Source organism: Populus euphratica, unplaced genomic scaffold, assembly GCF_000495115.2.
Source record: "Populus euphratica unplaced genomic scaffold, PopEup_1.0 scaffold95.1, whole genome shotgun sequence".
NCBI lineage: Eukaryota > Viridiplantae > Streptophyta > Magnoliopsida > Malpighiales > Salicaceae > Populus > Populus euphratica.
Window position 1 is genome coordinate 132,701 of NW_011499885.1, and position 11,716 is coordinate 144,416.

General features: G+C 35.9%; 1 protein-coding gene across 3 annotated transcripts; it reads right to left on the reverse strand.

Moving 5' to 3' along the window:
- Positions 1 to 4,550: 4,550 nt before the first annotated feature.
- On the reverse strand, positions 4,551 to 11,114 carry LOC105130087 (topoisomerase II-associated protein). 3 transcript variants are annotated; one of them, XM_011032429.1, is made up of 5 exons: positions 10,729 to 11,114; positions 10,041 to 10,186; positions 9,344 to 9,400; positions 8,118 to 8,169; positions 4,551 to 7,302 (listed from the first exon to the last, which is right to left on the reverse strand). In XM_011032429.1, exons 1-5 carry the CDS (start codon positions 10,784 to 10,786, stop codon positions 5,240 to 5,242), a joined length of 2,376 nt encoding a protein of 791 aa, XP_011030731.1. In that variant the 5' UTR covers positions 10,787 to 11,114; the 3' UTR covers positions 4,551 to 5,239. The 3 variants fall into 3 exon arrangements, with proteins under 3 accessions (XP_011030731.1, XP_011030730.1, XP_011030729.1); XM_011032428.1 differs by having other exon boundaries at positions 8,118 to 8,178; positions 10,041 to 10,183; positions 10,729 to 11,113; XM_011032427.1 differs by having other exon boundaries at positions 8,118 to 8,178; positions 10,729 to 11,113.
- Positions 11,115 to 11,716: the final 602 nt, after the last annotated feature.

Below are 11,716 nucleotides of genomic sequence, written 5' to 3' on the forward strand. Positions count from 1 at the left end.
CGGTGATGTACTGATATTTGCTCATAGGAGGCCAAGCACACTGACACAATATTTAACGTGGTTCGGCAAAACCGCCTACATCCACGGGAGAAGCCATTGCATTATGTAGGGAGAGTACAAGATTTACAATAATAGAAGAGGAGGAATCATCTCCTCTTTGACAACTCTAAACCTCACTCTATTTCTCTCTTTTCAGTACTGCAATGACAGCTATTACTGGTTGTCTTGGCAACCCACTCTCTTCTACATTTCCACATCTTTGACTTTTTTCTTTCTCTCTCATTTTCCTCTCTCATATATGCCTCTATTTATAGGCATTCATGGAAGCTCTTCTTGGTTTGTTGTCAACATTGGTGGCGCTGCTTACAGGAAGTAACAAATCGATCTGATCAGAAACATTTTTTCTTTTTCGATAAGAAGAGCATATCCTAGAAATTTTGCATGATAGATCATGTTCCTTCAGGTTGTTAGCCTTGCATAGATATCATTTCTCCTTCTGGATTATGCAGAGTTTTTCATTGCACAATAATAGAATTTCCCTTATGAGAACTTCACTACTTTGACAAGCCATAGATGTTGCAGAAGAAGAAATGGATTCTTTGTAACAAGAATTTCTGTTCAAGATTATGCTTTTATAGAATTAGTATGATCAATCTCTATAACAGCAGAAACAATTTGAGTCTCCAAAACACCAATATCTACTGGCCCATATCACCATGAAAAGGAGGCAATGATATAATCTTAATCGCTTGCTGTCAAAATCAAAAGCAAGTGTTTTTTTTTTTTTTGTATAGAGATCAGATCGTCAATTGAACTCATGCAAAGCTGCCGAACCAGTCTTACGTAGACAAATCAAGCCGTCGTCGGAACTAATTAATTTGAAAACATATAAAAAACAAGGAACTCCCTAGTAGAAGTGGTTGCAAGTTCATAATCCAAGTGGAAGAATAATCATAATTGAAACAATAAAAGAAACGCATGAAGCACAGAATTGATGCGTACAAATGTTCGTCAAGGATTTGATTTCTGTTGTCCCACAAGAAATAAAAAAGTTGATTTAACACACACACACACACAAAGACCGAAAGTTGATTTAACACACACACACACACACACACAGACCTACTCTTCTTCACAAACAAGGAATCCTAAACCAACAAGGACTAATGTTCTCTCCTCTACAATTCCCTCTATGAAACCACGAGAATTGTTGATTACTCAGATTTTTGTTTCTTTGTATTGTAATTCTTGTATTCCTGCTCTCTTTTTTGCATATTTTTTTCAATGGAGAAATCTTCAGGTTCTTCCGAAACGGTCCTGAAAGCTCAAACTCAATGTCTGCTGCTGCTTCAGGCTCTCCTGTCGAAAACCTTATGCTTTGCGTTGAAAAAAGGGAAACGTGGCACAAGAAACTATGTTTTGGTTGATAATGGTGGTTCTTTGCCGAGCATTCAAGATACCAGGATGGATGGACTCCAACAATAATAGGCCGGGTTCACGAGTTCAACTTTAGTTCCATTCCCACTGTTTCCTCAAACTATCTAGGATCAAACAGTTTGGGAAATGGAGGGGATTTTCAAGGTTCAATACTGCAACTCGGGGCAGGAAGTTTTGTTCTGAATCTCAGTTCTCTGAGTATTTCTGTCCTCGACGAGGGAACAAGTAGAGTAGGTTCAAACTTAAGAGGCATTGATTTCAGTATGGTGCGGAATCAAGAAGAGCTCAATAATGTAAGGATTTTTCTTGGTTCCTCAACCACAATAAACAACTTCATGGTTTATTGAGGTTAGTTGTTTATTGTGGTTGAGGAACCTCAATAAACAAGGATTTTGGCTACGTCATCAAGATGACTACCCATTGTTTTCGAACTGATGCATGATCCACATGGATGGCTTGTCTTTTCATGGTTTATTGAGGTTGAGGAACCCAGATATTAGTCTGAGATATATAAGAAAGTTTTGGCTACGTCATCAAGATGACTCCCCATTGTTTTCGAACTGATGCATGATCAACATGGATGGCTTGTCTTTGCTGAGCTAGTTGATTCATTGAACAATCAACAGTTGAAACTGATTACATGTGAGATGACCAAGTACTCATACGATTTTGTTCCATTTACAGTCCACACACATGGTTCAAACTCGATAAAGAAGGTCATTCGAGTACTCAGGAGATCACCTTTGGTTGACAGACATTCTGTGAGCGGCATTTTATCTTATCATGACCAATCAGATAGGCTCATATGTTGTGTCAGGGTACTTTAACCAGCTGGGTGCTGAAGACAACAAGTTATTAAATGAAGGAGCCATTGCATGTAGTCTTGATGTAGCAATAGACCATGAAGGATCCATAGCCTTAATCAGGTTCGTTAACACAATCCAAGGTCTGCAAAGATAGACTCCTGGATATCTGTCGAGAAATGCAGTGTTCCTGTCACAGGATCCAGAATGGAACTGTGTGGTTCAGAAGGTCATATCACTAAAAAAAAAAATATGACATCTGCTTTGAGGCCATTACGCAACCATCTCATTGCAGAAAGGAGGCAGTCATATCGCCCAAAAATGCTTGGATACAGAATAGAAGAGCTGGTAATTGAGGATTTTCCAAGTAAAACCAACAAACCACTGCATGTTTCAAAAGACGAATTTGGTAACTACGTGATCCAAAAAGCATTGAAAGTCACCAAGCAAGCAGCAAGTCCACTCTACCAGAAATTTTTGTCATGCCTGCAGCCTCATTTTAGCTTTCTGCAGACAGGATGTGGAAGGAATGTCTTCAATTTGATCACTTTGCGAAACCATCGCCATATCAAGACTTATTTTAAGTGTGCACTCCTCAGCTTCAAGAACATCATTACCAAGATTTCCTGTTCCAAAATCTTGATAAAAGCCCTAAATCTAAGTGCACATAAGTCCAAATCATAACCCTTTTCCTTTTCAGGTGGGGGAGCATTAATGCGTTCACCTGTAAGGCTTATACTAAGCTGTTGAACCAGTCTCGTATAGACGTATCAAGTCGTTGCATGAATTAACTAACAGAGACCAAGGCAAAAACATGGAACTCCAAGCAAACGTGGTTGCCGGATCACACTGGTCAACATATTCTCCTTCAAATTCCTTCCTGTAGAAGCTTCTAACGTGAAGAGTGTAGAATCTTCTCTCTTCCATACAGAGCACTTGATCATTCAGGAGAATTCACCTTCAGCGAAACCAGAGTCCCAAGAGAAGAGCCGGCCATGACCTGCAAACATCCCTGCATAGTGCAAGGGAGTATTGCTCATCACAAATCTATAGGGTTTTCAAACATTAATGGAGGCCTATGTTCATGTTATGCAAAAAAATTGTTTGATTTAATTTTGTTAAACCTCGTGGGACAAAGTTAATCATAAAAGAAGATTTTATCACGCTAAACTAACATAATAATAATAATAATAATAATATCTCGTAACTTTTAATCTAAACATTTAAGCTAGAAATTAAACCTCAAATTAAACCCTAAAAATATTAGATTTGATTTTATTATTATTGTTTGATTTTTCTAGATTTTATGTTATTTTCATACTTTTAGCTATCCTCACTTTTATTTTAAGATTATGATTTTTTCTACTTTATCAAGGTTTAACCCTATTTTGAGTGGTCATTTTTCTTTCTATGCTTGCTACTGTTATTTTTCATTTCTATCAGCAAATAGAACCATAAATCTTGAGATCAAAACACTCATCATGTATATTTTTTAAAGTCTTATTTGTTATATAAAAAGTAATTTTTTATAAATTATTTTATAAATTTTTATATGTTTGTTTGCTATTAAAAAAGTTAGTTAATAAAAAATATTTTTTAGTTAAAAAAAAATTTAGTTTGATTTACAAAAAAATATTTTCCTTTTATTTTAAATAGAGAATACTTTCTAGAAATAGTAAAAAATTCAAAAATATCTTATTATTTATTGATTATATCAAACTGAATTATCAGTTTTTTTATTGTTATATATTTTATTTTGAATTTTTTTAAATTTTTTTTTGTAGAATTTAATTTTTATATTAATTTTGATCTTTATTTTTTTAATTTTTTTTTTATTAATTGAAATTTTCAATCTATCAATCTTATTCCTTATTCTTTTAACTATATTTATTTTATTTAAAATAAATAATAAAATTATTATTTTTTTAATTTTATTATTTATTAAATTCAATTCTCATTCTTTTAATAAACTTAAAAAAAAATAAAAAAATAATAAATTATTTTTCATTTATTTTTTATAATATACCCAAATGCTAAACAATATTTTCCAACTTATTTCTCATAAAACTCTCAAACTAATTTACTTTTAAACAATTCATTTTCTATAAAAACCAATTTTTTTGAAAAAACATACTATCTTCTAAGTTTAAAAAAAACAACACCTTTCAAGACCACCCAATACAGGAGTTAAGTTTGAATGCGAGCATTTATCAGTTCTGATTGTCCATAAACATACATCAGCAAGCACTGTAAAAAATAACTCGATGATATCTCTCCACAGATTAAACATGGCTCGATGGAAGAATCATATAGCAATAGGAGAAACGCATGCAGTATAGCATTAATGCAATATAAATGATTGTTATGAGAAAAACTGACAGGCAATGTTACAGGCTCAACTTGGTAATTACTAGAAGAATTCAAACTCCTTAGCTGCCCTGTTCGACAACACAGCCACCAGCGCCTGCCTGGCTTTATTGCCATAGGATGTCACAGTGCCCAAACTAGAACATGAAAATCATATCCACCCCACCTCCTTGATAACAAATAGCAGAGGAAAGCGGGAAACCTTTTTGCAAACCCTGTACAAACTACCCCACTACATCTCAATATCAGGAATTTCACAACAGAGCATCAAAATAGGCCCTCGAGACAAAAGGAACTATGAGGACGGGGGAAAGTGACAAAAACCCAACAGAATTCTATCACAACAGAGGACAGGCCTTATACAGGTTTTGTAGAGGCAGGAGCACGGAATTGATTTGAAATGACAAAAAAAAAAAAATGAAACTAAAAAACTAAGCCGACTCTTATGACAGGTTGCTCCCGAAGCCTGCTGCTTCATTTAGTTCGTGTATTCTGAATTAGTCACAGTGTGGACATCAAATTAAAAGCAAATCCCCAGTGATATTGCTGCTCCAACAGTATTCCTGCCATATTCACATTACTAGAACTGTGTTTCTCAGTGACCTGGTATTAGATTTTCATGCAGCTTCATATTAACTCAGCACTGCTTGAGAATTGATGTGGCCACCATTACCACCATCCTGACCAACCAAGGAACGTTGAGAAAGATCATACAACAGCTTTTTCTGGTAGTCATTAGTATGGGGAACACTTGCACGTAAGAGCTCCATAGGTAGTTCCCTCTTGATAGCTTCAGCTGGATCTGAATCTGATTGAGACTGCATGATGCTATCATATTTATTTATGCAATGCTTGATAAGGAGGCCAAAAAACTCATCAAATGAGGCCTTCCAAAGTGCCTGATCTGTCACATTATAGTTGGTAGCATCATGAGGATCATTTGATAGTTCAGTTGCTCTCTCCAAAACAGACATCAAAATGAGGGAAGCCCCATTTCCAGCTGAGCTTCCAAGGGGGCGAAGTGGGGGCTGCTCTGAGGAGCAAACCACCGCAGCGAGACAAGCACTAAGTGAACCGAGATCCATGCGATGTACACATAAAGATACAACTCTTGAAAGGTTATTTGTGGTTTCTGCAGCTCCGAGATCAGAAGGGAGACCTCCAAACAAAAACCTTAAATGACGAAAAATGGCCATACAAACAATCCGCATGAGATCGCGGCGTGTAAAAAGAAGCTGAAGGTACCTTGCAAGAAGCTTCCGTCCCTTGGGAAGAGATACTAATTGCAAGAACACAAAATCATCCTTGGGAGCAAGTCCAACTGTATTCCCATTCTTGCCAAGTGGGTCAACCAATTGCATAGATGCTGCCAGCCCTTCCAACAAGACCTGCCTCCTGTGTCTCAACTGGGCTCCACCATCATGGAATTGATTGAATTCTAAAATTCGATCAATATCATCTACATCTAGAAGAAGGCAGAGACCATCTTCAATTGTGACTCTCGCTGCAAGCATTGGCTCCTGTTCTAGGGGCTTCTCAACAGAATTCTGCTCAGCATTGCCACCAGCAGATGAATTTGGAGGTTCAACTTCTAGAAGTGGGCGAGGCCTACGAATTGAAGAGAAAGGAACTCTCCCAAGAGCATCTACCTGGAGAAAAGCATGTGGCTCACTATTAGCACGTGCTCGGGGAGGAAGATCCCTCAAGTGAGTTGGACAGAAATGATGTTTGAGCTTCGCCCCAGCTGTTTTTTTTGAAAGGCATGCCTGGTGGTAATAATCATCCACGTATGGGTCATTACTGTGTGTTGCAGCCAGCTGCATTCTGAGAATAGTTTCAATTTCATCAGTGGTCATGTGCTTGGATCTGAACTGTGGCCAGCCAATATCAATCTTCTGACCATTGGCATCAAATCCTTGCTGAGGATATCGCATAATTGCTCTAACTTTCTGAGCAGCTTTTGGTCGTTGATCCCTGTCAGCGAGAGCAAGCATTGTGTCGAAGTTGTTCATCATAGGCGGGGATGGAGAGATATGGGGATTAAATACTTGAGAATGCATCCCTGATAGATGGCCCAATGATGGCTGAATTGAGGGGTGCAGCCTATGCTGTTGTGACTGCAGTTGTGGCATCAACTGTGGAGGCATTAGCCCATTTTGATGAGATAATGGTTGTTGCAACATATTGTTCATGCGATTGGGATGGTCTCCAGGATATAAGCCTGTATGGTTGACCCATTGGCTTGGTGGCCGGCTATTAGCAGAAAGACCAGAACTAAACTGAGGCAAATTCCCACCATGATGTAAGCCGCTTAGCAGAGGCTGAGAGTTAGAGAAGGGAGGGAGATTCGGTGAAGATAATGCCATCTGGTGGCCACCAGAAAGATATGGAATATTTAGATGACTGTGATTTGGTGAAGCCTGTGGAGATCGTCCACCTTGGATAGGATATGAAGTGTAGGAAGATTTTGGCACAAGAATAGGTTCACTAGAGTAGTGTTGGTGGTGTGGTTGCTGCTGCTGCTCAGGGTATGAAGAGGTTCTGTGCAGAGGCTTTGATTCTGCAAGGCGAGCAGTAGAGTAATATGGCTGTGAAGACCATCTTTTGCCATCCTGAACGCCATCTGGATCAAGTAGCTGCTGATCAAACCAGTTAGGAAATTCCTCTCCCTGTGCCCATTCAGCAGCAGATGAACCTGGAAGGTTTTATACACAGGTTTCATTTACATTTGTTACATGAATCCAAACTTGGAAAAATCTTTTTTAAAACAATTTAAGAATTAACATTTTACTAAATTTTTAAACACTGATTAAACAAATGGGATACAAGGAAATCATCATAAAGAATTTTGATATATCATGATGCAGAACAAATGTCAAACATATAGATTCAGTTCAGCCAAGTCCAGAATTTTAACTAGCCAGATCACTTCCCTTTATTCTCACGATGGTAAATCTACACCCTTATTGGGAAAACTTTGCACTGCAATTACATAGTTTATCCCATTCCATTGAAATGCAATTGATAAGGCTGAAGGAACATATAAAAAATCTTTTTGAAACATTCATGTAAACTAAAGCAATATTGGTTACATTTCTATGAAATAACAAGTGACATGGGTACATGTTGGTTTTTCATTTTGCAAAAAGTATACATCTTGAACAAGAAATTACCAATAACTTTCTAATCCTGTGTTCAAACTGTCATACATTTGATGTTATTATTTTGACCATAACAAAAGAGCTCCATGCTGCACACATCATATAACATATGCCAGGACAATAGTGCAGTAGAACAGCCTCATCCACGTGCAATCTTAAACACAAAAAAGTAAATCACTGGACTTCAGCATAAACCATAGCATGATAAAGTGACAAAACACAGGAATGAAAAAGAATGTTCTAACAGAATACTAAAAATAGCTGGGAAAAAAACTATAATTTATGGATTGATTAAGTTACAATCTTACATTTCACATTAACAAATAAAATTATGCAATCGAATACTTACTTTCTCTAGAGCCCCTATCACCAATTATCCCAGTGCTTGGTCCACTCACAACCTTGTTCAACTGAAATAAATGAGTAATCAAGCATACAAAATTAAGCAAACCCGTCATAATCTAATATTTTGAAATATTTCTCACATTGATACAAAGATATGAAACAGCCAATATACCTACTACTGCCAATAAGATCCAAAGTAAACAAAATATTGGTTAATCTTCCTTTCCCTTCTCTTTTCAAATTGATAAGATTTAAATTTACAACATGCCCCAATTACACTCCATTCCTTTACCAAACAGAGTAAAGGCCTAACAATGAAAATCAACATCACTATCGTTTTCTTTATTTAAATTCAAACCATCTTCTAGAAAACAAAAGGTTCTCCACACTTGTCGAAGTATCAAAGCATAAACTGACTTTCAAATTTCACATAAACCTGCACGTTTCAACTTTGTTTCAGAAAAGACATCAATAAACAAACATGTTCATAAGTAGAAGGGTTTTTTCCTTCTTTGCTCTCCCTTTTTCCTCTCTAGATGGGGGCAGGTCTATTGGCAGGTAACAGCATTCAAGAAGCTATGTATAGACGAATGTTGTCTGGTGCCAATATAAATACTAATCCCTCATGTGAAGAACTTTCACCCAAAGGTTGGTCCTTAAACATGTGACTAACTGGCTAATTGCTGTGCAGGAGGATTGAGTAAAAAAGGAATCACATGCATAAAGCAAGTTGAAACTTGCCAAAATAAAAGGTGATCTATAAACATATTAACTACATAGTTGCAACCTCAAATCCAATGAAAATTCTGCCTAAATATCCAACCTATTTGTTTTCTTCAACTGTCAGAAGCACTTAATACATGAATAAGATGGTTGTCTTCTTGGCTAATAGATACTTTTACATAGTGTTTAGTTACTATCTCAACAAAGAAGAGACTAAATGGAGACAATTAGGATAAAGGGGATTTAAAGGACATTCACTCCAAAAATATTTCAGAGACAGATTTGTTTTTCATGTCTCTATCTTTGTCCCTTCAACCAAACACATTTATATCCCTTTTGTATCTGTCCCTTATGTCCAAGGACTCTAACTAAACACAACCTTACACTTGGAAACATGAAAAGGAATGATAAATTAAAGACATCCAAGCAATGCAAGATTATCAACGAGATTTTATTTTTGACAACCTTCACAGCATACACAATAGCATAAGTGAGTAGTAGACTGACCATTGAAAATGTACTTGCAAGATCATCAACATCAGATAGGGATCTTAAAACCTCACCCTACAAATAAGAAAGGAACAATTAGAGGCACCATCAAAGTAGCTACCACTTTTGAAACAGAGATCAACTGCTAGCTTTTATAAATTGATTAGGGATTCACACATTATTCTAGAGTTTAGGACCCAATCTTGAACCCCACCTCCTCAGAATGAAAAGGCCACCAAGAAAATAGGAAAGATTGTAACTGTGGCCCCTCAATAATTATCCAATCAGTAGTTGGTATTTCTTTAGTCCACAATTTCAACAACTATAGCTGGCATGAAGTGCAGCAGCAACAACTGACAGGCCTCACTTTTTGAATGGTGACATAACAAAAAGTTAGTGGAAGTGTTGGGTGTTAATTCATTAGTTTACGGACCTATTTCAAAATTCCACACAACATGAGTTTATAATCCTAATTTCAACCCCCTTTGTCTAAACTTCATTGGTAATTTGACGCTGCCAGAGTACAGAGTGACACTCATACACCACAGAAGATCCTCATTCTTATATTAAGAACCCACAACAAAATGGAACAATTCCCTAATTCTTCTGATAAAATATGTAAACATTCCTAGGACTCAAAATGGTTCCATTTCAATATAAATCAAATAATCAAATAAAAGGTAGAGAAAATATCAAAATGAAGAGAGAATGGAACCTCTTGTCTATCAAAGAAAAACTCCTCCTCTTCTAAATCAACTGCAGGCAACTCCTCTTCATCATCCTCCAATCCACCTAACTCAACTTCCTCAACAAGATCTTTACCAAAGAATGCATATTGAGATGCATCGAATACAGTGTCTTCTGCCCACAGAAAGAATCCAAGTGAGAAAACCAGGTCAATTCCAATAAAATGGTGCACCCTCCATGTTTAGAGAAGCTAAACTCACATTACAAAACCAAAAATGCATCAAACAAATGGATGGCAAGTGCTTGAGCAAGAACGCATTAATAATTTACATTAAGCTCAGCCTGAAGCTAATCTTAACTAATAAATCAAAAAAAAAAAAAAGCATTCCCTTATCAACCATTAACAACAAAAGCAACAACAGAATTTGCAAAATCCAAGGACTAACTTAACTATTTAAAGCTAATATACAACTGTTCAGTTTAACTTCAAATAAACCCATCAAGTTCCACTAAGCTCAAAACAAAGCAGATCCTATAAACACAAATCATGCTAAAATTCAAAGTTAGCCCACATTTTTTTAACGTTGACCCACAAAACCAAACAACTTAAACAAACCATTTACACAGCATCCCATGATGTTTTCCTTCATTCGATCGAGAAATGAACACAAACAGCAACAAAACAGATCTCCAAAGAATTAATCAAGAAAACAAACCTGTAGAGTTATCTCCAATCTTGGGAGTTCGCTCGACGCCACCCCCATCCATCATCATCTTCACTTTCTTTCTTTTGGGTTTTTTCTATTTAAATCTTTAAACCCCACAAAAATAAAAAAACTGCAAAACTCTTAATCCAAAAAAAAATAATCTAAATCTAACAAAACAAAGGCACTGAATGCTAAAAACCCTTAAAGGGTTTTTCTTGAGAGAAGGATCCGTTTCTGTACAGTGAGAATTGGGTGCAGCTTAGACGACAACAATAATTCATGCTGATTAATTAAGCTATAAAGTTTCTTTCTTCATTTTTTCCGTTTTCTTTTTGGGTTATAAAGGAAGGAAGACAGGAGCCCTAGAGAGAAAGAGATAACGAATCGATTACAAATATTTAAAAAAAAAAAATATTATTACTACTATTTATTTAATAGTAATAATAATAATAATAATAATAGTTATTATTATTATTTCATTGATGGATGATAGAGGGCGGTGAGTATTTGTCAAAAAATAATAATTCATTTCTTTCTCTCTTCGCTTTTTTTTTTTTTAATATGATATTGTTGTCTTTTAAGAGTTTTTTTTCTTTCTAAAATTGGATAGTTTTGGGTGATAAAATATTTTTGGAATTATCTTAGAGTTATAAAATGATTTGAAAATAGCTTAATGATTTATTTAGAAAAAATTATTTTTAAGTTAAATATATATATTTTTATTCATTTTGTGGTTTTGGTTTTGTTTGGTGTATTTTTGGGTGTGGTGGTTTTGCTTTTTGGTGTAAAGGGAAAGGTAAAGAGGCATCTACTTATATTTTAAGTGTTCTTCATTTATGAAATGGGAGTTTTTGTTGTTATATTATAGAGGGTGGTGGAGCTCAAAACATGATGTGATTGAAGACTATTTATTTATTTATTTATTTAGATGTGAGTGTCATGAGCCTTGTGATGGAGATGGGTTTATGTTGTTGGTTATGTTTGGATTGGGGCTTTC